The 27321-nt window shown below is 45.6% G+C and overlaps 1 protein-coding gene across 2 annotated transcripts in view; it reads right to left on the bottom strand.

The window, feature by feature from the left end:
• Positions 1 to 27321, bottom strand: part of BARD1 (BRCA1 associated RING domain 1) — a 169770-nt gene that overhangs the window by 37579 nt on the left and 104870 nt on the right. For both annotated transcript variants that reach the window (XM_030210467.1, XM_030210468.1), the window contains 3 exons: positions 18816 to 18988; positions 1736 to 1853; positions 822 to 954 (listed from right to left, as the gene is read on the bottom strand). In XM_030210467.1, the coding sequence (XP_030066327.1) occupies positions 822 to 954; positions 1736 to 1853; positions 18816 to 18988 (424 nt within the window). The remainder of the gene's footprint in view (positions 1 to 821; positions 955 to 1735; positions 1854 to 18815; positions 18989 to 27321) is intronic.

The following is a 27321-nucleotide window of genomic DNA, read 5'->3' as shown; positions in this document are numbered from 1 at the left end:
ATATGTATACTTTGGAAGAAAGGCAAGAGAAGGTAGACATGATAGAGACTTTTAAATACAAACATGGAATGCACAGGAGACAGGGCCTCTTTCAACTGAAAGAAATGAGAAGAAATAAGATGAAGGTGAAAGGGGACTGACTCAGGAGTAATCTAAGGGAATATTTCTTTACAGAAAGTGTGGGGGATGCACGGAACAGCCTCCCAGTGGAGGTGGTAGAGACGAGGACTGTGTCTGAATTCAAGAAAGCATAAGACAAACACAGAGGATCTAAAAAGGGACAGGAAGGGATTGTAGAATTTAGTAGTTTGTATGGATGGACAAGACTGAATAGGCTGCATGATTTTTATCTGTAGTTATTTTCCATCACCCCGATATTCAACCTGTGGAGATTAGTTTTTTTTTTTTTTTTTAATGGCAGCTGACAGTTTTTTTTTATGCCCAGATATTTATCACTGGCATTGACTATCCAGGTATAAAGCAACTGCCGACATTTATCCAGGTGCCAGAGATATTCAGACTGGTACCCAGATTAACTACCTGGATAAACTTAGGATAGCCCTTTTCTATCCTAACTTTAGCTGAATAGTTACCTGTTAGCAGACTGAATATCACTGCTAACAGGGTAACTCCAGGCTCCCCATTAGCTCTGTCTCTGGACCACCGTGTCACTATCCAGATAGTGCTGGGGCAGTCAGTGGTATTTAACAACTTAAAATTTTCAAGGACTGCTGTAACTTTAGCTCAGTAGATGATCATGTCTTCAAAACTGAAACAAAACAGTACACTTAACATTAAAGCGAGAATATAGAATAACTTACCTGAGCTGTTAAACTCAGTACATATTCCAGCCTTTAAGACCACTGAAAGTTTGCTCTGATCTCTTTGTTGATCGGAAGTGAGGCCACTCCCCATTAATACAATAGGGCCTTCCCTACGGAGGCCAGCATTTATCTGGTGCATGTGAAGACAAGAGAAATACATATTAACATGTAATACTTCAGAATTTTCAGGAAACAAATTTTACATATAAGAGAGAACAATATAAAATATTTGTTAAAATCTACTGATCCAAAGCAATAGTCATATCATAGATTCTAGAGTAAGAATCTACAGCTTGGACTAATTTAATACTCCTGTGACTAGTTTTCAAGAGCTCTGCTCCTTTCATATGTCAGCATAGCTCTTCAAAGCTAGGCATAGATGTACTAAGTTCATAGATGTACTAAGTTAGCCAATAAAAAAGTATCACCTACTCATTTCTACCAGGTCAATGTTTGAACCCACACTTGGTGTTTCAATACTTTACGTATATTCAGTGCTACTATCTGTAGAAGAAGCAGCAGCGATGAATATATATACAGGCCACTGACCATCACTGGCTGTACAGACAGTGGCAGTATTAAACCGCTTAGCTTTATGCACAGAGCTGAAGTAAGGGCAACCTTTTCGCTGTCTTAACTTAAACCACTTAACTATATGGATAGCAGCTGAATCTCACTGGTTATTCATAGAGATAAGTAGAATACCCTCAATCTGCCCTGGCACTGTTCAGATAAGAAAAGTGCTGTAAAAATTTAAATAGCACTATTTGTATAAAACCCCTGAAAAATGACGAAGAGAGGGTGTACACGTTAAGCAGTAGTCGCTGAACTTATAAGCCCTTTGACTATTGAGCTGTACGTATTTAAGTGAACTAACACGACAACCACAATACTTTGGTTTTAAAACTTACGATATAAGACGGATGAACTACAGTGTGTCCTTCATTCTTCAACGAAGGAGGCTGCTGCAATAGTGACTTCATCTCTTCATTTTCTGCATAGTCTATAGGCTGCAGACCGAATATATTACTGGTAAAACAAGCACAGATGGGATTTAAGTAAATAAAATATGTGACTTGATTTTTAACTAGACCCATTAGCTAAGAAAGTCCCTTCCTCCCCTATGATAATATGTAGTTTTGACTAACACACGCACACATAATCTAGAGTATGAGACTCCTAGGAAAGACAGATGGACTAAAAACCACAAGCTGCTGCATTTAGTATGAAAAATAAACAATTTTGCAGCAGTATTAGGCACAACAGCAAAGACAGTTAAAACAACTTTCCTGGTTACTGAAAATGTTTTGCTGGAAAACAGTTGTCCAAAGTCTAACGTTAGAACTTCCATATCTACAAACATTGATTCACATCTTTTTTTTTTTTTTAATCATGAGACATGGAAATTATTTGTAAAGCTGTTTGGAGCTCAGTTCTAGAATAGCTGTGAATGATAGAACCAGTTGACTGGGAAAAACTGTTGGAAAGAACTGGAGAAATACTAAAGAGGAGGGAAAAGAGTGTGTGTGTCCTAATGGAATATTAGAGCATGTTGTAGGCTAGTAGGCAGAGATAAAATAGGGGGGCTGCAGGTCCACACTGGGGTGTTAATAGGAGACCCTGTAATGGAAATAGTTAATCAGTAGCTTGCTATCACCTCTTGAAGATTCACCAGGCAGTATTTGTGCCCCTCCTCCCACCTCATCCTGGACTTAGCACTCTCCTATTTGTCAGGCCCTCGGATCTGGTCATTATTTCTCTCACCCTCACACCTCAACACAAGCAGATTTCTCCTCTTTTCTCTTAAGCTCTGGCCTCAAATATTAACATCTGATCCTGCATTTTACCCATATGGGAATGTCCATCTATACTGAATCCTCTCTACTTGCAGTGTCCAAGTGTCTTCCTGGAAATCTTTATGGCACTGCAACATTGCTGGAGCAAGGTCAACATAAATCTCTATTTTGTTGCCTGCTCAGATGAAGGACCCCATTTTCTGGGCTTAGGATATTATTTTATCCTTTACCTGGTATTTATGGCCCTCATGCCAATATTTTTTTTTTTTTCCAATAATTTTTATTGATAAACGACAGAATAAACATTACTTCCTTAATTCAAAGTGGACATTTGAATATTTCCTTTTTGATATACAATTCTTATATTTCTCTCACTTTAAACATTCTCTTTTGTCCATCATCTATAAATCTGTAAATAAACATTGACAAACTTTAATTTTAATTTTCCATTTCTCCCCCACCCCCCCCCCCCCCCCCCACCCTCCCATCAAGCGCCTATTACTAACTCACTTGGGTCATTGCTCTGATATGTGTCCAAAGTTCATCTTGCCTGTTATAAATTCCCAAACGTTTATCAGTTAATTTCTCCATCTCCTCAATTAGGGAAAGTTTTAGAATCCAGTCCTGCTCTGTTGGTGCCACTTGCTGTTTCCACAGCCGAGCAATAACACTCTTTGCAGCTGTCAAGCTCATCCTCTTCAGACGTCTTTGCCATTTGACTCCTCGTCTGTTCCCCAGGCCCAGCAGGCACCATTGAGGCTCACACAAAAAGTTCTTGCCTGTATGGGCAGTTATCTTTGCAGTTATAGATTGCCAATACATTTGTAATTTCCCGCAGGACCACCAGATATGCAAAAAAGTTCCCACATCCGTTAAACATCTCCAACAATACTGGGAAGCCCCTGGAAACATCATATGTAGTCTATATGGGGTAAAATACCATCTCGAGAGTACCTTGAAGGCATTTTCTTTCAATAACACACATGTTGATGCCTTGTTGACCTCCAGGATAATGGCCTTCCATTCATGAACTGTCAATTCCTTTTTCCAAATCTCTTTCCCATCTAGTCATATACAAACATTTTTCAAAACTCCCTCCCCTTATAAATTTATACAACCGGGATATGACTCCCTTCATTGTTCCCAGTGAGCCCCACATATTTTCTAGTACTTCATAGTCCTCCGGATCATTTCTTAACCATCCTTGTGTGTAAATGTAATGTTGGACCTGTAAGTAGAAGAATCTGTCCCTATCCAAAACCCCATAGTCTTCCTTGAGTTCTGTGAACAATCTCATTTTCCCATCCTCCAATACATCTCGAAACCTCAATATGCCCCTCTCAGCCCACCTCTTTGCTACCGGATTTCCCCACCCCACTCTAAAAGTGGGTTCCCCCCGAATATAAGCGTATGTAGATGTTTTCCTAGTTTTCCAGAAGCGTGTCCTAAGGGAACCCCATAGTGTCAACAAGTGCCCAACAAACGGATTGGTAGTAAGCCTGCCAATAGTAGGGTAGGCTGAAGATGCCCATATTACTGACTGCAGATTATGTTGCTGCACCATCTCCTGGTCCATGTGTGCCACCACTGACCATTTCTCCTGACCCCACATGGATATAAGTTTCAATTGTGCTGCCCAGTAATACCATTCAAGGTTTGGAACCCCTCTCCCACCTAACTCTGTCGCTCGCCAGAGCAGCTTCCTACTAAGCCTGGGAGCCTTGCCCCCCCAAACAAACTTCACTATAGCTTGCTGTAGGGATCTCAGCTCTCATGCCAATATTTTAATCCTCATCCTCTCATTTTCTGCACAGGTTTGTTGGTCTCTAGAACAACTATTTTATTTTCTTCCAGCACTATGTGACTCTTCAAAAAGTTTGAACTGCACTGTACCCAGATTCCTTCACTGCTCTTTCAGGTTTGAGATAAAGTGTGGGAGTTTGGGAAGTACATGATTCAAACTTACAGAGAGCTACACAGGGCAAGTAGAAAACAGAACTGTTATGAATGTAGTGCCAGTAAGTCATGGGATAAGTGGAGGAAGAATGTGTATGGGGGAAGAGTCAGTGGCAAAATCTGGGTCATTGGGGTGCGGGGAAAGGGGGAATGTTCTAGATCCACAATGGGAGAGGAGAGGAGAGAAGGGAGAGGCATGTTACATTACAAACAGAAAAGAAACTGCTCTGTGTGCTGCCTCTGCGACACGCTCATGTGTTGCAATACACCAATTGAGAACTGCTGTTTTACGGATGTGGCATACCAACCAATCCAATAAATAAATTCTAAAATTTGGGATTGCATGTTTTTTTTTTAAATTTTGAAATATTTTCCTAAATATTTTGGAGTGACAATCCTGCCATATAAATCTGAAGAGCCTCTGATACAAATATTTAAACATTTTTGGGGGGAACATGGATAGGTACAGTTTAGAGTATATACATAAATTTTGGAAGTACCATCATCTTTACAAGACAGAATTAGATCCCTTTTCAGTGATATTAAGTAATGCATCAAAATTCAAACCATAAAGGGCCTCATGATTTGGGGACAATTGGACTCCAAGGTACCGTACTATGAGTCTTTGTCTATCTAAAGAGATATTGTTCCTGGAGATTGCTTCTTTCCTCTTACATTCTTCACATTTAGTATCTCTGATTTTGTCATATTTGCTTAGAAACTGAAGACTAATCCATACTTGTTTAATTCCCCTATTATTAAGGGCAAGGTCTTTTGGGGCTCTTTAATGGTGAAAAGATTATCTGCAAATAATGAGATCTTATATTCCCTATTCCCTGCTCATATTCCTGTTATTTCCTTCTGTTCTCTAATTCTTTGGGTCATGACTCCATAAAACAAACAGTATGGGGGATAATGGTCACCACTGTCTGCTGCCTCTATATGACTGGAAAGTGTCAGAGTACCCCCCCCCCATTTATAGTGATACATGCTAAAGGTGCTTTATAGACTCCTCCATCCATCTGTCCCTCAAAATTATGGCCTCACGTGTTTGCATCATAAAGGGCGAATACATACTGTCAAATGCTTTTACTGCACTGACAGAGAGTACTATCATAGGTAAGGATCTTTTCCATATCAGGTTTAGAACTCTCCTAATATTGTCCGATGTCAACCTCCCTGGGCAAAATTAGACTGGTCAAGATATACTAAACAGGTCAATAAGGTTAGTAATCAATTTGCTAACACATTAGCCATTAATTTGAAGTCCATTCTTAATAAGAATATTGGTCTATAGAGCCTGCACACTGTGGGGTTTCCCTTCTTTTGGTATCATCATAACACCTGCTAAATGTAAATAATCGGGGAGATCTTTCCTCGGATATAATTAGAAACTTTAGTCAAGGGTTCTACTATGTGATCCTGGAGTATTTAATAAAATTTCACTGTCTAGCTCAGGGACTTTGCCTGATTTAAGCTCTTTGATAACCTTCATGACTTCCACTGGGTATGTGACGATTCCCAACCATTTTTGCTTTTCTTGCTCTAATGATCGCAACTTAACTCCCTGTAAATATCCCTTAATCTCCCCTCTGTGGCCCTTTGCTTTTTTTTTTTTTTTTTTTTTTTGAGTATATAATTTGCATTTACAATTCAACAAATCTTTTACATATTTCTATTCGGAGCTAGATATCATTGCTCCTCCTATCCTTTAGGTGCAGTGGTTAGTGCAGCGGACTTTGATCCTGGAGAACTGGGTTCGATTCCCATTGCAACTCCTTGTGACTGTGGGCAAGTCATTTAACCCTCCATTGCCCCAGGTACAAAATAAGTACCTGTATATATGTAAACCGCTTTGAATGTAGTTGCAAAATACCACAGAAAGGCGGTATATCAAGTCCCACATCTTCCCTTTATTCTACAATTGTGATTCCTAGTTTTCCAGATTTTTTATTTTTATGCCAGGACACTACTGCCCTTATTGCCAAATTCAAAAGGTTGTTGCTTCAGTTTCTTTACGATGCATGTCTTGTATCTGGCGTTCTCTGAGGACAAGCAGGCTTCTAACTTCTCACAAGTGGGTGATACCGATCTGCGTCGCCTGGTTCGGCATTTTGCCAAAGCTAAAAAGGTAAAATTATGTATCATACCTGATAATTTTCTTTCCATTAATCATAGTTGATCAATCCATAGACTGGTGGGTTGTGTCCATCTACCAGCAGGTGGAGATAGAGAGCAATCCTTTTGCCTCCCTATATGTGGTCATATGCTGCCGGAAACTCCTCAGTATGTCGATATCAAAGCTCCATCCGCAGGACTCAGCACTTAGAGAATTACACCCACAAAGGGACACTCTGCCCAGCTCACCACCGCCGAAACGGGGGAGGGGAATTAACCCAGCTCATCCCCACACAAGTGGGGGAGGGGAATCCGTCCAGCTCACCCCCGCGGAGCGGGGGAGGGACACCACCCCGCCGATGCGGGGGGGATCTGGTTTATCCTGCAACCGCAACCGCGGGAGGAGCTGACTGACCCTAACACCGCCCAAGCGGGAGGGGTACAAAGCTGCCCTACAGCCGCACGAAGCGGGAGGGAGCGCCGGCAGAATTTAGGTCTCAATCCAGCCCCGTAAAACGGAGGGGAGAGGAATGCAGCAGCTCACTGTAACACAAAATCGTCTCAACTCCTGAAGAATCCAATTGAAAAAACTTGAACACGAAGTCCTCCTGAACAGGAACTGAAGACTAAACTTGAACCTGAAATGCAACCAGAATAAAAACAGTACAGATATCTGGGAGGGGCTATGCATTGATCAGCTATGATTAATGGAAAGAAAATTAGGAAAGAAAATTATCAGGTATGATACATAATTTTACCTTCCATATCATCATGCTGATCAATCCATAGACTGGTGGGATGTACCGAAGCAGTACTCACCCAGGGCGGGACATAGAAATCCCTGACCGCAACACTGAAGCTCCAAACCGGGCCTCCGCCCGAGCAGCCACAGTCAAGCGGTAATGCCTGGAGAAGGTATGAGCCAATGCCCAAGTTGCTGCCTTGCAAATCTCTTCCAAGGAGACGGACCCGGCCTCTGCCATCGAGGCCACCTGAGCTCTAGTGGAGTGAGCCTTCAGCCGGATAGGCGGCACCTTCCCCGCGGCCACATAAGCCGCTGCAATGGCTTCCTTGACCCATCTTGCCACTGTAGGCTTAGCAGCCTGCAGACCCTTACGAGGACCTGCAAACAGGACAAACGGATGATCCGACTTCCGGAAATCATTGGTCACTTCCAAGTATCTGATGATGACTCGTCTCACATCTAGATATTTGAGAGCAGAGTACTCCTCTGGGTAGTCCTCCCTACGAAAGGATGGGAGACAGAGCTGCTGATTCACATGGAAGCGAGAAACAATCTTGGGCAGGAAGGAAGGCACTGTGCGAATAGACACTCCTGCCTCAGTGAACTGCAGAAAGGGCTCTCGACATGATAGCGCCTGGAGCTCGGAAACTCTTCTGGCTGAAGTGATAGCCACCAAAAAGACTGCTTTCAACGTCAGGTCTTTCAGCGATGCCCTCGACAAGGGTTCAAAAGGCGGCTTCTGCAAGGCTCTTAGCACCAGATTGAGATTCCACGCAGGTACCACTGAGTGTAGAGGAGGGCGCAGGTTATTAACTCCCTTGAGAAAGCGCACCACATCTGGCTGCGAAGCCAGGGAAGCACCCTTCAGGCGGCCCCTGAAGCAAGCCAGAGCCGCTACCTGGACCTTAAGGGAACTGAGCGACAGGCCTTTCTCCAGACCTTCTTGCAGGAACGCAAACACTGAAGAAATTGGAGCAGAGAAGGGAGAAAGGGAGCCTGCCTCACACCACGATGCAAAGGTACGCCAAACCCTGGCGTAAGCAGTAGAAGTAGAGCGCTTCCTCGCTCTCAGCATAGTGGCGATGACCTTGTCTGAGAAGCCCTTCTTCCTCAGACGCTGCCGCTCAATAGCCAGGCCGTAAGACCAAAGGGGAAGGGATCCTCCATCACCACGGGACCCTGATGCAACAGGCCCGGCCCCGCTGGCAGCCGCAGAGGGCCATCCACTGAGAGCCTGATCAAGTCCGCATACCAGGGACGTCTGGGCCAGTCCGGACCCACCAGGATTATCCTGCCCGGACGCTTTGCCACCCGGTCTAGCACCCTGCCCAACATGGGCCAGGGCGGGAACACATAGAGAAGCTCCTGTGTCGGCCACTGTTGGAGAAGAGCATCTACTCCCAGAGATCGAGGGTCCCGTCCTCTGCTGAAAAAGCGCGGCACTTGGCAATTGGCTGATGACGCCATCAGATCCAGGCTCGGCTGGCCCCAGCGCTTCGTGATGTCCAAGAACGCCTGAGCCGATAGCTGCCACTCTCCGGGATCCAAGGTATGGCGACTGAGAAAGTCCGCCTTGACATTCATGACTCCGGCAATGTGGGCCGCCGACAGCTGTTCCAGGTTCGCTTCCGCTCACTGGCATAGATTCATGGCCTCCTTGGCTAGAGGGGTGCTCTTGGTACCTCCTTGGCGATTGACATAGGCCACAGCCGTGGCACTGTCCGACAGGATCCGTACCGGGTTCAACGCCAGTACCGGGAGAAACTCCAAAAGCGCCAACCAAATGGCTCTGAGTTCCAGGAGGTTGATAGACCACTTTGCCTCTAGAGGAGACCAGAGCCCCTGCGCTGTCCTTCCCAAGCAGTGGGCTCCCCAGCCCGACAAAGAGGCGTCCGTCGTGACGACAACCCACTCCGGGGTCAAAAGAGGCATCCCTGCGGACAACTTGTCTGTCCTCAGCCACCAGCTCAGCGCCTTGCGCACCGCTGGGTCCAAGGGAAGGCGCACAGCGTAATCCTCCAACACTGGAGTCCAGCGCTGCAGCAGAGAGAGTTGTAGTGGTCTCATATGAGCCCTGGCCCAGGGCACTACTTCTATCGTGGCCGTCATAGAGCCCAACAGCTGCACATAGTCCCAAGCCCGAAGAGGAGAGGCTACTAGGAACTGGTCCACCTGAGCCTGAAGTTTGACAATCCGATTGTCCGGCAGGAACACTCTGCCCACTTGGGTGTCGAAACGAACTCCCAGATACTCCAGGGACTGAGTCGGGCGCAGCTGGCTTTTCTCCCAGTTGATGATCCACCCCAGGGAGCCCAACAGAGCAATCACCCGGTCTACAGCTCTGCCGCACTCTGCATAAGAGGGGCTCAGATCAACCAGTCGTCCAGATAAGGATGGACTTGTACTCCTTCCTTTCGTAGGAAGGCCGCGATGACCACCATTACTTTGGAGAAGGTCCGCGGAGCAGTAGCCAACCCGAACGGGAGGGCTCTGAACTGGAAGTGTCGGCCCAGGACTGCAAAACGCAGAAAGCGTTGATGAGGAGGCCAGATGGGAATATGCAAGTAAGCTTCCTTGATGTCCAAGGATGCCAGGAACTCCCCTGCCTTGACTGCCGCTATAACAGAGCGGAGAGTCTCCATTCGGAAGTGCCGAACTTTCAAGGCCCGATTGACCTCTTTGAGGTCGAGGATAGGCCGTACAGAACCTCCTTTCTTTGGTACCACAAAGTAAATGGAGTAACGTCCCTTGCCAAGCTGATCTTCTGGCACCGGAACAACCGCACCCAGGCGGTTCAGATTGTCCAAAGTCTGCTGCACTGCCACAGCTTTGACCGGAGACTTGCAGGGAGAGAGCACAAACCCGTCTCTTAAGGGTCGGCAGAACTCTAGCTTGTAGCCGTCTCTGATGACTTCCAGCACCCAAGCGTCTGAAGTTACCCTGGTCCACTCGCCCAGAAACGAGGATAGGCGTCCTCCAATCCGCACTGGGCCATGGACCAGGGCCCCGTCATTGGGTACGAGACCCTGGGGGAGGACCGGAGGACGCACCTCCGGGACGGCGGTCTCTGCGAAAGGAATGCTGCTTGGGGGAGAAGTTCCTCTTGAAGGAAGAGGGGGCAGAGGAGCCAGACTTGCCCGGGCGATACCGACGGGCTTCCTGAAACTGTCCTTTGGAGGAACCAGGGCGAGCCCCACTGGCCCGAGCCCTGACCTCTGGTAACCTCTTGCCCTTAGACGTGCCGAGATCGGTCACAATTTTGTCCAGCTCGACCCCAAAGAGCAGCTTGCCTTTAAAAGGCAACTTAGCCAGGTGAGACTTAGAGGCGTGGTCAGCAGACCAATGCTTCAGCCAAAGCCAACGCCGCGCAGAGACTGTCTGAGCCATACCTTTAGCTGAGGCTCTCAAGACATCATACAGCAAGTCTGCCAAATAAGCCAAGCCCGATTCCAGGGCCGGCCAATCAGCCCTCAAGGAAGGATCCGAGGGGGAAGCCCGCTGCACAATCGTCAGGCACGCCCTGGCCACATAGGAGCCGCAAACTGAGGCCTGCAAACTTAAAGCAGCCGCCTCAAAGGACGACCTTAAGGCCGCCTCCAATCTTCTGTCTTGGGCGTCCTTTAGGGCCGTGCCACCTTCCACCGGCAACGCCGTTTTCTTAGTCACCGCAGTGATTAAAGAATCCACGGTAGGCCAAAGAAAGGCCTCCCGTTCACCTTCAGGCAGAGGATAGAGGCGGGACATAGCCCTCGCCACTTTGAGGCTCGCTTCTGGAACATCCCACTGAGCCGAAATCAAGGTGCGCATGGCCTCATGCACGTGGAAGGTTCTAGGCGGGCGCTTCGTCCCCAGCATAATGGCGGAGCCAACAGAGGCTGAGGGAGAAACGTCCTCCGGGGAGGAAATCTTCAAAATGCTCATGGCCTGCACTAACAGGTTGGGCAAATCCTCTGAGCGAAAGATCCGCGCTGCAGAGGGGTCATTCGCTCCATCCGAGCGGGAATCCGTCTCCTCCAAGGAATCCCCAAAGGACCGTTGGTAGAACTCAGATACGCTGCCCTCATCTACATCAGAGGAGACAGAGACCTCTAGGGCCTGGAAATCCACCCGAGGGCGTTTGCTTCTGGAGGCCTCAACCCCTTTATCAGACAGGGGGGCAGGGGCAGCGTTTTTCATAAGAAAAGCCTGATGCAGCAGCAAAATAAACTCAGGGGAGAAGCCCCCCGAACTGTGCACTTCTGCAGCTTGGGCCAATGCCCTAGACGCACCCTCAACCGGCGCTCGCAACAGCGGGGGAGAAACGTGCTGCGCATCCAAAATGGCGTCCGGCGTGAAACTCCGAGGAGCCGCGCGGGAAGAACGGCGCTTAACTTTGGCCGCTTTCTTACCGTCGCCCGAATCAAGGGCGACCATAGTATTGTCTCCCAGCTCGAGGGCGGCCCAAGAAGAAGCTGCCCGAGCAGAGTGGCCGGCCAAAATGGGGGGGGGGGGAGCAGCGGGGGATGGGCGCTTATGGCGAGAAAAACCGCCGCACCGGAGGAAGAAACGGGACACTGACCGGACTCCAAACTGATGCTCAACAAAGGCGATTCAGGCTTTGAAACCCCCGCATCCCCGCTAGACGCACACACGCGGTCTGGGGAGCGAATCTTCGCGCACTCGCCCTCCGACGCCATAAGCCACGTGGAGATCGAACAGGGAACCCCCTGCCCGCTATAAAAAGGTAAAATTATCTGCTTCTCGCTCCGAGCTGTAACGAACTGGTGTCCCAGTGAGCAGCTGCAATAAACGTTGAAATAAACGTTGAAATTAAACGCCCTAAAAGGACGTCCAAATTTTTTTTTTTTTCAACGGAGCCAGCGAGAGGGGGGAGAAAAGGAGGGACCTGGCACCACCAGGTTTGCACTTGCTCAAGAAGAGCCTTCAACCCCAGGTACTCAACCAAACCTAAAAACTAGGCTTGGAGACCTAGCCAGAGCTGCTGCTGTGTGTGACCACCACCTGCTGAGATAGAGAACATAGAGGAGTTTCCGGCAGCACATGACCACATATAGGGAGGCAAAAGGATTGCTCTCTATTCTCCACCTGCTGGTAGATGGACACAACCCACCAGTCTATGGATTGATAAGCATGATGATATGGAAGAGAGCTTTGTGGAGCTGTGCTGCACCGTGCATGTACGAGTGCCTTCCTGCCAGCCATGCAAACGCAGTCTCCTCAGTTCTCTTTTTTCCACGTGAAGAGAAGGTGCTGTTTTTTTCTTTGTCCTCTCCTCACTCGTCTGGTCTGAGAGCTATGTTGTGCCGTCAGGCTGTCTTTTCATCGTTTTCTTTCTGGTTCCTCTTATAGGGTCCTTTTTTACCCTTCCTTTAATTTCTTTAAAATCGTTTTGCCCGGTTTTTAAGTCGAAGCCCGCCCTCCACCGACGTCGAAGGGGAGTCGACCTGAGTGGCAGGCGGCACCGAGGTCGGGGACCTCACCACAGGCGAAGGGCCAGATGTCGCTGCAGCAGACAGTACGGAAGGCGCAAGCACCCCCAACACCGAAGCAGACTGGCGCAGCAACCCTTCCAGAAGCTCTGGAAGCAGGGCCCAGATGCACTCGTCAAGAGCCACCATCGGACAAGGCTGCGGGGTCGGTAAAGGAGCCGGAGGCAGAATCTCTCAAGGCTCGGGAGCAGGTACCGGGCTGCTAGACCAACGCATCGGCACCTCCTGAATAGAGGGGGAGCGATCCTCTCGGCACAGAAGCTTCTCGGGTGCCGATTCCCTCGATACCCCGGAGCTCCCAGCACCGTGTGTCTTAGGAGAATGATGACAGTGATTCTTCGCCTTCACTCGACGCCCATCATTGAGACTCCTTGGTACTGATGAGGAAGACGTGGAATTATCACGTCTCCTCGTGGGGCGGGTCTGATGAAGGTCGGTCCCGGGGGAGCCTGCATAACAGGAGGCCACGAGACAGGTGGAGACCCAATCGATGTCTCACTGCTCCCAGCACGAGTTGGTCGTTCCGCAGCCATTGCCTTCGGTCCCGACGTCGAGGCGTCCCTCATGTTGACACCGCCGACCTCGGTACCGATGTCGATGGAACGGACCGAGCCCCAAAAAGCTTCTCTCGTTGGGCTTCTCGAGATGCTTGGGTCAGTTTCTTCATGCGAAGACACAGACTGCAAGCGGCTGGGCTATGGTCGGTCCCAAGGCACTGGATACACCAAGTGTGGGTATCGGTACCCGAGATGGTCCGGTTGCACCGAGTACAACGTTTGAAGCTGCTGGGTGTCTTCGATGACATGAAATGGGTTCGGCGAAATTAAGTGACGCGATCGTGCCAAAAAAGTAAAGGGCACAAAAGGAGAAAAAACCCGACCGCGCGGCTGTGTCGAAAAGAAAGAAAACTTAGAAAGTGCCAAAAAACTAAGAAAAAAATACCGGGGTTTTTTTTTTTAAAGCACGAATAACGATATAAGAAAAGAAAAAATATAAAAAGAATTGTCAAGACTCTCTTTCCTGGGCCAGCGAAGCGAACAGAGGAAAAACTTTTCACTTCACCGCATACATGAAAAAACTGAGTGGGAACGCTCACATGACGGGCGGGAAGTTGTCCGCGCATGCTCGGTGCATGCGATTTGTGCGCTAGAAGGCTCTGGCAAAACTTTTTAAATTTTGCTGTAAAAAAATTTGCCATTTCCTGGGCTGCTGACTCACATGTGAGAACAAGCAGCCTGCTTGTCCTCGGAGAATACAGCATCTGCAAAACAGAAGTTGGTGCTGATAGGGTTTCAAGTGATGGGCCTTCTTGGCGACCAATACCTTATTATTTTTTTTACATGTTATGCAATGCTCCTCACAAAGCCTGTGGGGAGGGGGGGATCCTGATATGTGCAGGATCCCATTAGCATTGAATAGCTAGTAGGGGGGTGGGGGGGGTGGAGCATAACTACTTGTCATTTGATCTTCTGTACATTCTGATTTCACCAATATTTTGTTATTCTTTCTTATGAAAAATCAATAACATGCAATGCAATGCAACAACAAAGGGAGCTAACTATACATGACCCTATGTATGGTGCGTGCACATGAGTAGTGTTGTAATCCTGGGGGGCAAGGCTTCACACTCAACTTTCCAATCTGCTCCTTAGTGATCTTTATGCCCTCATGGAGACATTGTGTGGTGGCAAGTGGTAGTGGTGCTTGAAGATTTCTCTCCTGACAAGGAGCTCAGTCTCCTGCACAGAGACATGACTATGTGAACTGATGATAGTTTCTCCATGTGCAGAGGTATATATGCATGCTTTGCATGTGGAGGGAACGTCCTGCTGTTGATGAATATTTTCTCGATGCGAGGATCAGTACTGCCATTGCATATTTTGTGTAGTGTATTTCCAATTGATGGAGACGTTTATCTCTTAACATCTATAAAGTTTGCAGTGTATCCTCTTTCTAAATGTTTTTTTTCCCTGTATTTTTGAATAGCGAAAAATGTTTAGTTCTTTCTTCCATTATGGTCTTGAGCTTTTAGATGTTTTCCGATAAACGTTTATTTTACCATTAGAACATCATATCGAAAATGCTCTCCTAAATATACAGAAAGATCAACTAAAGTGAAATAGGAAAAGAAGCCTCCCATGAGCAGGCTGGCAGATTTTACCTGGGCACAATCAAAGTGGTTGGATTAGGATCTCATATACAGAGGATGTCAGCTTAGTTTAAAGTTATATACCAGCTTGTCTTTTGGAACTTGAATTCAAATATATAGTCACTGAAGAAAACTATTAGATGTCTGCTATGAAATGAAACACACTTTTACTAATGCCAGATCCACGATGTATGACAAGCTGGCAACAAACTATATGAGTAGAAGTTTTTATGAACAACTGTGAAACTGCAATAGTGAAGATCTAATTTTTCACATTGCTTGGCTTGCTGTGAAGCTGGAAGGGGCATAGGAATTAGAGAGACCAAATAAATGAAAAAAAAAAAAAAACAGCTATAAAAATATAAATTAGTTCTGTGCAGCAGATTAATTCAAAAATTTTTAAACTAGACCAGCAAGGCAATTAATAGGTCCAATGGTCTAAATAATTTTCTATTTGCAGTTTGGTATCTTTCCTAGTCAGGGGGAACTTTGTGAATATAAGGAAAGCAAAATTTGCTTACCTGTAACTGGTGTTCTCCATTGATAGCAGGATTAACAGTCCTACACAAACACCATATATAGGGACTTTCAGCTCATTTTCATTGGCTATAATAGTCAAAGTCTATGCATGTTTGAAGAAGCACTTTGCCAAGCAGCCCTCAGCAAGTTCCTTAAGTCTATGACAAAGCTAACAGTGCAGAGGAAAGATTTGATTAACCCCTATGGAGAGGTGGGAGGGAATATGGGACTTCTAATTCAATCCATGGAGAACACCAGTTAAAAGTAAGCAGCTTTGCTTTCAGCATGGACAAGCAGGATGAATAGTTCCATATGTGGAGAATCACAGTTTAACACTTGTTTTGAAGCCTTCCATTCTACTCAAAAAGATAACTCACTATTTGGGTAACTGAAGAAGTTTAGTTACTCCCATTTTAAATACATTTCTGAGAACTGACTGTCCAAAAGAAACTTCTGTTTATTAGATTCTTAATACACTACCTTTCTGTTGTACAAAAAAAGCTGTTTACATTTTTCCTTCAAGTTTTACATTTATTTAAGTTTAATATACCACCCTTTAGAAGGTTTTCAGAGTGGTATATAAATACATATTAAAAAAAACCCTAATATTTAAGAAAGAAAGGAAATCTATATTAAGATAGCATAGAATAGCCATAGAAGTTCAATTCCACAGTTCTGCGTTGCACCTCCAGACAGTCTCTGCGGACTCGAAAGTAGCTGACCCTACTCAAAAGCATCCTGGAAAAGAAAAGTTTGTAAGCCAAATCTAGTCAGAGAATTTTCTAAACAGAGGTGGGAGGGGAGAGTGGTCCAAAGGGAAGGGTCGACTACATTGAAAATGTCTTATGTCATGTTCCTTAGCTTTTACTATCCTCTGTCTCTTTCAAATGTTGGCATTCCTTTTCTATTTTATGTAAACTTTTGTTTTTAGACATTGTTTGTACACCACTTTGATATACATTGTGTTAAAAGTGATCTATTAAGCGATAAACCATAAAATACAGCTTTGTGCAAAATCATAGCAAATATGACTAAAAAATGGAACTATCAACTGATGGTGCTATGAGGAGCTCAGGGTATGGACAGGTGTATAAGGCTATTAAGATGCGTGCAAGGTATAATGGGTGTCATGTTGGGGGGGGGGGGATGGGATTCGATATACTGCCTTTCTGTGGTTACAAAGCAGTTTACATATTATATAGAGGTACTTATTTTGTACCTGGAGCAATGGAGAAGGAGCCACAGTGGGATTTGAACTGGGCTCCCAATCTACCATCTGCTAGAGGTAAAGAAAAATACTGGAAACTTCCCTGACCACCAGCAGGTTATACCAGTGAGTTCACTGTAAATAAAACCAAACAAAAAAACAGTTTTTCTCTACTTCCATCTAGGTAGGAGGGGCAAACAACCACATATTCAGAATTTTGCTTGCAGGATTAACATCAGTGGCAAACATTTTACTGGTACCTGATCTTAAAAAGCCTCACTTTACTTTTCTGCATGGGAGCAGTTATGCTCATTCAAGAGCAGAGAGGCCTTTTGCGGTAAGGTAGAGCCAATCATGGATACATTGAGAGGTTAGCAGTAGAGCCCATTTATAGCTCAGGATGGGTCATGTAGAATAAAGGGGGAGAAGGGAGAAAAAATAAAAGGGGGAGGGAGAATATTTGGACCTTGTGTTACAACTCAGTTCAGGGACATTTTCCCTACAGAAAAATAGCAAAACAATCTTGCCTACCCTGCAAATTATTGTGCATTTTTCAGAAAGTTTGTTCAGTATTACTGGGTAACCTCTGAGCAAATCTACAATGCTAATGAAACAGTAATTTCTGGTACTGTTTGCCCTGACTGGTTGTTGATGCAGGGTTTTAAGCTTAACAAGGACTGCCTGAGTGTGTTTACAGATGCAAATGCCGCAGGCACACCAATGAGTCAGGTAAATAGTAGTGAGAAAATTCATATGACCAAGAGTATTCAAAGGTAACATCCATTTACCTACTGAACATAAGGCATAATTTAATGTACAGATGAACAAGGAAATATTTTTGTACTGCTTCATCTGTCTTTGCACCTACAATGATGTTCATCTGAAGAAGCCCAGAAAGCTGGAAAACATAAAAGTCATTTTGATTTTAGATAACTGTAGAGCTTACCCTCAAGAATTAGAATTAGTATCTGAAAACGTTTTTATCACCTACCTTCCTACAAATGCAACTTCACTCATACAGCCAATGGATCATGAGATTACTGAGAACATGAAATCTGCAAAAGGGATTTTATGAGGAAGCTACTTAACTATAACGGCACTCTTCAAGAATTTCAGTCACGCTACACTATTAAGGATGCAATTTTTAGTGAAGGCTTGGAGAAAATGGAGGATACCAGTGATTTTTGCAGAGCAGACACCTAATAGTAAAGCAGCAGGCTGAGAAATGGAGAAGGCAGAATTTAAATCCTACTGATGCTCCATACGTACTTGGGCAAGTCACGACACCTTCCACTACTTCAGGTGCAAATTTAGATTGCAAACACTCTGAAGACAGGGAATTACCTAATATACCTGAATGTAACTGAACACAGATGAAATAGCATGAACCAAAGCTAAAGACAGCAAGAAGTTAAAGGTTTCAGTGGGCATTTAATGACATTCCAAATAGACCAAATCTTTGACTAAATTGTATTTCTTCTATGATGAGGCACAGTTCTAGTGGGGACTTAGACAAAGTCTAGGTTTATAACTTCTCATCTGGTGCCCACACCCACTTCCCTCACCTTGTGATTTCTAACATAATTTAAGAGCAATAAAATATAAACTGAAAACAACATTAAAAGCCACAAGGCTATCGGTGTTGACTGCATATAGAAACAATTAGACAACTCCAGTCCTCAAATCGCAGACCAAGATTTCAGGTGAACCAAAACATGCAAATTAACCTGCTTTTCAAATCAAACACACAAATATTTTATGAATTTCCATTGTGAATGCCTTGAGAACTAAACCTCTTTGTAGCTCTTGAAAACTATAATTCTTTATCTAGATATAGAATATCAGAGTATAGTAGGATACTAATATCCAACATTTTAAGATTAAATGCCTATGCAAGAGGAATGATATAATAAGTGTGCCAATTTAATATGCTGTGTATTTCCTAAACCATCTTAAAGTACTACAGTTAGAAATAAAATCAATAAAAACAGCAAGCCTCAGGGGATACTTACACAGCATCTTGTGAGGCTCCATGTCTCAGCAGAAGTTTTACAATATTTATATGTCCATTCTTAACAGCATCATGAAGCGGAGTCTCATTCTGGTAACCAGCAGTGTTCACCAATGCCATGTGCTGCAGGAGCAGTATCACAACTCTTTCATGCCCAAGATTGCAGGCCTCATGCTAAGTGGGGGAGGAGGGAACAAAGTTGCTTATCCGTAGTAGGTGTTCTCAGACATTATTACATACAGAGGTTATCTGACCACACTTGGCATCAACGAGAACAGTTAATTCCAGAGCTTTTGGAAATGGTAAAGCTCATGTAGGGTAGTCTCTGCACTGCTGCACCCTCCTTCAGTTTCATATAAATGAGTTGGCTGGAGGAAAAACAAGTCAAAATGGAGGATGGAGGCTTTGCATGACTTGTGAACTGCTGTCCTCAGAGAATACTAGATATAGGTAAGCAATATCACACTCTTAAAAATAGTATTGACTCACGTGGATGGGATTCCCAAGCAAAGATCTGGCTTTAAACAAGAACTGCCAACCAATGAGGATATATATTATCGTTGGGAGGACCCCTCTTTTTTTTTTTTTTTGTTGTTGTAAAGAAAACAGCAGAGAAAATAACCTGAAACCATAAAAATGGGTCCAAGCAGCAATAGCAAGACTCAGACCTTAAGGAAGAATATGGAAAATGGATGGTCCATATCTACTTTCTCACTGGGAGACTGTGTCCAGAAAGCAATGGGACTGAATATGTGAACTCCACTCTATGTTGCATCCTTACAAAAACTCTGCAGTGGAGGCAGACTTTAGATAAGCAACTGACATCTCCCTTACGGTAATGTACTTAGATACACAAGGAGGAGATGAAATCTGATATCTAATTAGAAATGGTGTTTTGTCATTGTATGGATTATCAATAGAAATCAAACAAAATAAAACATGGAAATGAAAATAAAATGATACCTTTTTTATTGGACATAACTTAATACATTTCTTGATTAGCTTTTGAAGGTTGCCCTTCTTCGTCAGATCGGAAATAAGCAAATGTTACTTTGACAGTCTGACAGAGTGGGAGGGTGGGGGTACAGTGGGGGAAATAAGTATTTGATCCCTTGCTGATTTTGTAAGTTTGCCCACTGACAAAGACATGAGCAGCCCATAATTGAAGGGTAGGTTATTGGTAACAGTGAGAGATAGCACATCACAAATTAAATCCAGAAAATCACATTGTGGAAAGTATATGAATTTATTTGCATTCTGCAGAGGGAAATAAGTATTTGATCCCCCACCAACCAGTAAGAGATCTGGCCCCTACAGACCAGGTAGATGCTCCAAATCAACTCGTTACCTGCATGACAGACAGCTGTCGGCAATGGTCACCTGTATGAAAGACACCTGTCCACAGACTCAGTGAATCAGTCAGACTCTAACCTCTACAAAATGGCCAAGAGCAAGGAGCTGTCTAAGGATGTCAGGGACAAGATCATACACCTGCACAAGGCTGGAATGGGCTACAAAACCATCAGTAAGACGCTGGGCGAGAAGGAGACAACTGTTGGTGCCATAGTAAGAAAATGGAAGAAGTACAAAATGACTGTCAATCGACAAAGATCTGGGGCTCCACGCAAAATCTCACCTCGTGGGGTATCCTTGATCATGAGGAAGGTTAGAAATCAGCCTACAACTACAAGGGGGGAACTTGTCAATGATCTCAAGGCAGCTGGGACCACTGTCACCACGAAAACCATTGGTAACACATTACGACATAACGGATTGCAATCCTGCAGTGCCCGCAAGGTCCCCCTGCTCCGGAAGGCACATGTGACGGCCCGTCTGAAGTTTGCCAGTGAACACCTGGATGATGCCGAGAGTGATTGGGAGAAGGTGCTGTGGTCAGATGAGACAAAAATTGAGCTCTTTGGCATGAACTCAACTCGCCGTGTTTGGAGGAAGAGAAATGCTGCCTATGACCCAAAGAACACCGTCCCCACTGTCAAGCATGGAGGTGGAAATGTTATGTTTTGGGGGTGTTTCTCTGCTAAGGGCACAGGACTACTTCACCGCATCAATGGGAGAATGGATGGGGCCATGTACCGTACAATTCTGAGTGACAACCTCCTTCCCTCCGCCAGGGCCTTAAAAATGGGTCGTGGCTGGGTCTTCCAGCACGACAATGACCCAAAACATACAGCCAAGGCAACAAAGGAGTGGCTCAGGAAGAAGCACATTAGGGTCATGGAGTGGCCTAGCCAGTCACCAGACCTTAATCCCATTGAAAACTTATGGAGGGAGCTGAAGCTGCGAGTTGCCAAGCGACAGCCCAGAACTCTTAATGATTTAGAGATGATCTGCAAAGAGGAGTGGACCAAAATTCCTCCTGACATGTGTGCAAACCTCATCATCAACTACAGAAGACGTCTGACCGCTGTGCTTGCCAACAAGGGTTTTGCCATCAAGTATTAGGTCTTGTTTGCCAGAGGGATTAAATACTTATTTCCCTCTGCAGAATGCAAATAAATTCATATACTTTCCACAATGTGATTTTCCGGATTTAATTTGTGATGTGCTATCTCTCACTGTTACCAATAACCTACCCTTCAATTATGGGCTGCTCATGTCTTTGTCAGTGGGCAAACTTACAAAATCAGCAAGGGATCAAATACTTATTTCCCCCACTGTATGCATGGGGACATCAAAGCATTTCATTGATATTCTAACAGGATAGGTGTTGGTAGGTGTATGGAAAAATTATGTTCTTACCTGATAATTTTCTTTCCTTTAATCATACCAGACCAGTCCAGACTAATGAGTTGTGTCCATCTACCAGCGGAAGGAGACAGAGAAAATAGTTCCAAGTAAACCACCCCTTAAGGGTATCGTGCAGCCTGGAATGTTCAGTATTTCGAATAGCCAAGCAATGGTGCTCTGAAGTCTAGAAGAAAACACAGTTAATACCAAACAGGCAAACTCTTGGAGCCAATATGCAGAACCTCACTGTTCCTGCTTGGCCAAAGGCAACTGCAACCTCCTCTCACAGTAAAGTTAAGCGGGAGGGAATGGTCCATACTGAGCTTGCTCAAGCACATAGAGATCTACCCCTGAATCCAGGGAAAGAACTCCGTGATACCAAGTAACAGGAGTAATACAGAGCTGGCACAACAAGTGGCAGGAGATTGACTAGAGAAAATGAAGCAGGCAGCGCTGTAGGATATCCCAGCATATCGAAGCATCGTGGAACAGCCAGCCCTAACTAAAGGAAACAACACTCTGACAGACTTTAGCCAGGGAGGGCATCTGGACTGGTCTGGTATGATTAAAGGAAAGAAAATTATCAGGTAAGAACATAATTTTTCCTTCCTTGTCATCTATACCAGACCAGTCCAGACTAATGGGATGTAGCAAAGCAGTTTCAAAAAAGAGGGGGGGGGGGGGGGGGGGGGAGAAAAGAAGAATGCAGAAGATTGAAAAATCAACAAAGCTATACACACAGCAAAAAACTGATCAGCAGAAAAGGATTCGAATATCCGAACCATCAGGCTACCAAAATCGAATACAGTTAGACACTAGAAAAGGAAACGAAGCCGTAGGACATAAAACAAATGTCCTGAGCACAAGAAAAATTACGTACCCCTGTCCCGAGAGTAGTAAAAGAAGCAGCAAAAGATACTCATGCCAAAGGACCCCCCCCCTTGAAAGGTAGGCAACAGTCGTATCTGAGCAACAAGGAGAAGAACTGTCTCTCCTAGACCAAGATCCACTTCTCCAAACCCTGGCAGGACAAAGACTAACTCCCAAACCTGACGGTCTGCCTCGAGTCCAAGATGGTCAGATGAAGTGAACCTAACAAGTACTAGGAGTATGCAACCCCAAACAGTGCGCCACACTTCATAGAAGAAAGGAAGCAAGGACCAGGAATCACCCAGACCCGCGCCTAGTGAGAGAATCAAACTCCACAGAACAAGAAGAGACTCCAGAGTCGACAGAACCAACTAACTGGAGCGCTAGTCTCTCCAGGAGAACCATGAAGAAAAGGGCAGCAGCATACCAGGGTACAACCATAGAAAGAGTACTCCTCAATCAGCTCGCTCTGTACTTAGGGATGAAAGAACAGAGCCAAGAGAACAAAAGGAGACAAAAAGAGAGTCAAGAGCCACACTGTGGAGAAGAGACCCCCAAGGTGCCAAGAAGCCACAAAAGGAGCAGAGACTAATTCAAACTCCAGCAATGGAGAAGCTTCTTGCCAGCCACCAAGAGGCTATGGCAAGAAAAGGTGCCACAGGAATGGTAGCTAACAGGAGACAAGACAGCCTTGTTTAGCAGTCTAAACTGTGGTATGCCACAGCTACTGCTAAGTTACTGTATCCAACCTGCAGAAAAAAGCTGGGGTTGACCGACAAGGTGAAACAGTGTCCAACAGGCAAAGGTGAAAATATGCTCCACAGTCAGAGACTAAACTGTGCTCAAGGGACAGAAAAGAAGCCACAGGAATGCCACAGGAATGGTAGCTAACAGGAGACAAGACAGCCTTGTTTAGCAGTCTAAACTGTGGTATGCCACAGCTACTGCTAAGTTACTGTATCCAACCTGCAGAAAAAAGCTGGGGTTGACCGACAAGGTGAAACAGTGTCCAACAGGCAAAGGTGAAAATATGCTCCACAGTCAGAGACTAAACTGTGCTCAAGGGACAGAAAAGAAGCTGCGCTCATCAGGCAGAGTAGGATCTGTGCTCAACGAGAACAAACGGATTTACACTCAAAGCACACAAACTGAGCCAAGTACCACAGGCACAGAAAGAGTTGCACACCTCTGGCAAAGACTGAACAAGCAGAGAAGAAGCTGAGAGTAACAGACAGAGGATGAGCAGTGCTCCACTGAAAGAGCTGGATGTTAGAGGTACCTGCAGAACTGAAACTGCGGTAGCGATGGAACCGTGTATAAAATGCAGACACACGCAAACAAGGAGCTGCGTGCCTGACACAGGCAAGGAGCTGTGCTCCTGACACCGGCAAAGAACTATGCTTCCTACGCAGACATGAAGCTGTGTAGCACCTGCAGTCACAGAGCTGTGCTCCACATACCACCCTGGAACTTCACCCAATTTGCAGAGAAGAGTTGTGCTAAACATACAGAGATGGATCTATACTCAACAGGCGGTGGAGCTGCGCTCTGCACATAGACAGGGAGCTGCGTTCCATACGCAAAGAGAGAGCTGCATGCCACTCACAGACAAGGAGCTAAAGTTCCACAGGCAGACACAGAGCTGTGTTCTACACGCAGACACAGACACAGACGCTGAGACCTGCAGAGAAAGAACTACACTCAGCATGTGACAATGGAGCTGCGTTCAACATGCAGAGATGAAAGGTTGCAGAATAAGCAGCGAAGGAACTTCACTCAACATGCCATGATAGAGTTGTTCTTAACATACAACGATGGAGCTAAAGCCAACCTGGAACTGTGGAACTGTGCCCAGCATGCAGCGATGGAGCTGTGCCCAACATGGAACGATGGAACTGCATGGAATAATGAAGCTGTGCTCAACATACAGCGATGGAGCTGTGCTCAACATGCAAAATGCATAGATGGAGTCCCGGGGAACAGCCAGAGAAGAAGGTGCTACCAGGAGGCCAACAGGAAAGGAGAACAACTTGTGGAAATGCAGACCTGGCGCTGCACTCTCTTGGCCCAGAGGGACTAAAAACTACAAGAAGAGAAAGCCCCGTGCCCCAAGAACCACTCTCGTCCCTCAAGTGGTCCCTGAGCCACAATGACCACCCTCCTAGGCAACCGATATGGAGCAGCAGTCAACGTAGAGAAAGAACTCCCGACAAGAGGGAGGTAAGCATCACGGAGCTGGAATCCTCAGACCATAGGGAGCAAAATGCACCCGTAAGGCAGTGAGGAAGAAACAACTCTCGCCAGGCCAGGAACAAAGAGGAAGCTGGCCACTAACACCAAACTGAGGAAAAACCAGCTAAGGGAGAGTCAAACTCCAGACCTAGAACAGAGCCACTTCCCTGCAGAAAAGTAGAGAAAAGTGCAGAGCTAAGAGGCGATAATCCAGATGCAGAGCAATAGATCTGCTCAGCAGGAAAGAACTGCACCCCTTACAGAAAAAAGGAAGGAGCGCCAAATGTGCCAGGAGAGAGGCGCCTGAAACTAGAAAAGGCAAAATCCGCCTGTGCCAGGCTAAAACTCCTGCCTGAAAGCAAGGAAGAGCTGAGGCAAACTAGTCCTAAAAAGGTATATTCCCGCACATGGTTGATAGTTTTTTGGGTTCAAAGATGCATATATTTCCTGACACATCGAGGGAATCGCAGACTGGGAGGTGTGAGGTCTTGGCTTTTAAGCCAGGAATCATTGCCCTAGGTGGGACCTTCCTAGCGCGATTCCCTTGTAAGTGTTTTATTTCCTTATTACTTATTTGTTTGAACCTAAGAAATTATAAGAGTTTGTGGAAACAGATGAAGAATCCTCTGCAGCAACTTCCTTCAGTTACCACTGTACCGGCTGCAATAACCGATTAACCTTCCTCCCTCAGAAAATGTGAAGTGTAAGATTAACCATTTTGAGTTTTTCTTATTTTCTTTAAGATTGTTTTCCTGATCTTGGATCTTCCAATTGTGGACAATTATGTAAATATATATTGTTGAGAGCAAATGTTTTCCTTTTTATATTAATTTCTGTATTTCCTTACATTTATGTGATAAATGTGAATGTAATCAAGTAAAATGATTTAAAAAAAAGGTATATTCCCGTAAAGAGCTGAGTCCAAGCAAAAGACTGGCAAGAATGGCGCTCCCGAGGGTACTCAGAAGAGGGATTTAAGCTAATAGTTGCACACCAAGGGCAACTCGGACCCCCACCAGAAGGAAGGTACCCTGCGGACAAACCAGAGCAGACAGGAGGGATTCATGGGGACGAGACAACCAGAACCTCCCTAAGGGAGGAAAAACTACGGCCAAAACAAGAATCAAATAGCAGGGGCTTCTCAAGCAAGATGCCTGAAGCAGCAGAGACCGAACAGTCTGAAAATGAACTAACCAACAGCCACGTAAGGCTGACAGGAATGAAAAAATAGCCCTGGACTAAAAAGATCGAGCCTGCAGCCAAACAGAGCACGCGAAAGACTTCCCCCACTTTGGAAATGGCAGACTAAGACCTCCGAACCACAAAGGTACAAGTTTCAGCAATGGGGCCGCCCTCTGAACCAGACCTCCGTCTAGGAACGTGAAGAGGAAAAAAACAACTGAGTTTCGTGATCCAGACACGAGCCGTGCCCCACAAAAAAAAAAAAAAAATCAAAGCAACTGGTAACAGCTCAGAAGGGTCCAAGGTCAGAATCAGACGTCGGCCGGCGAAATTCAAAGAAACTTCGCAAGTGGCCCCCTAGAATACATTGCCAAAGGCGGGAAAATAAATCAGGTAACAGGCAAGAGAAAGAAGGAAAAACAAAGGTTCTTCTTTTTTTTTTTTTTTAAATAACCTTCTTCACTAGTGACAGGAATAAATAAAGGCTTACCTCAGAGGCAGAAATTCAGAGAAGAACCCCCACAGGGGAGACAAGTTACTCCACGCCACAATCAACCATCACCCTGCTATAAAGACAGCCAGAGGAGGTAGGGGAGGGGAGGCAACCAGGGTCACTGGATATCACCCTAGCTAGCAGATGAGGAACTCAGGACCACTGAGTATCATCCAAAACTAGCCCCAACACGGCTTCCAGCACACCCCTGGCTCCACTGTCACCAGAAGAATCTGGGACAGGAGCTATCAGCCAGCAATCCTGAGCAGCTGCATGATCAGTCCACCATCCGCTAGGAGACAGAGAAAATACTGAACATTCCAGGCTGCACGATACCCTTAAGGGGCGGTTTACTTGAACTATGTCCTCTGTCTCCTTCCGCTGGTAGATGGACACAACCCATTAGTCTGGACTGGTCTGGTATAGATAACAAGGAATCCGCATTCTCCAGCTTATTAATATATAAAAAAAACAAGTGCAGAAAAGCATGGCTTAAGATACTCTTTCCAACCCCGCTGCATGTATACATCTCCCGTGTGGTTTACGTTTGCATTCCATGTGCTGTATCTGGGGCTGGTGGTACAGTTTGCAGGGGGTTTGTTTTGGACACGGTGGTGGTACAACTGTGGGGATAGAGCACGTGTATGAAGATAGTTTTTTTTGGAGGTGGGGCAGTTAGCAGGGTAGATTCTTTTGGACGTGGGGCAGTTCTGGAGAGCAGTTTGGGTGGGGCAGTTAGGGTAGATTCTTTTGGATGTGGGGCAGTTCTGGAGAACAGTTTTTAGAGGTGGGGTAGTTTGCAGTAGGTGGCAGTTTTAGGTGATGGGGCAGTTATTAGTGTGCTGGGCGTAGTTGAGAGAAGATAATTTTGGGGGTGGGACAATTAGTGGGATGACATAGCAGTTGCAGGGAGCTGGTTTTTATGGGTGGGGCAGTTTGCTGAGTGGTGGGGCAGTTACAGGAGATAGGTTTGTGGTGCAGA

This window comes from Microcaecilia unicolor, chromosome 7, assembly GCF_901765095.1.
Source record: "Microcaecilia unicolor chromosome 7, aMicUni1.1, whole genome shotgun sequence".
Lineage (NCBI taxonomy): Eukaryota > Metazoa > Chordata > Amphibia > Gymnophiona > Siphonopidae > Microcaecilia > Microcaecilia unicolor.
The sequence above is the reverse complement of the archived record's forward strand: the minus strand, read 5'-3'. Positions and strand labels throughout refer to the sequence as shown.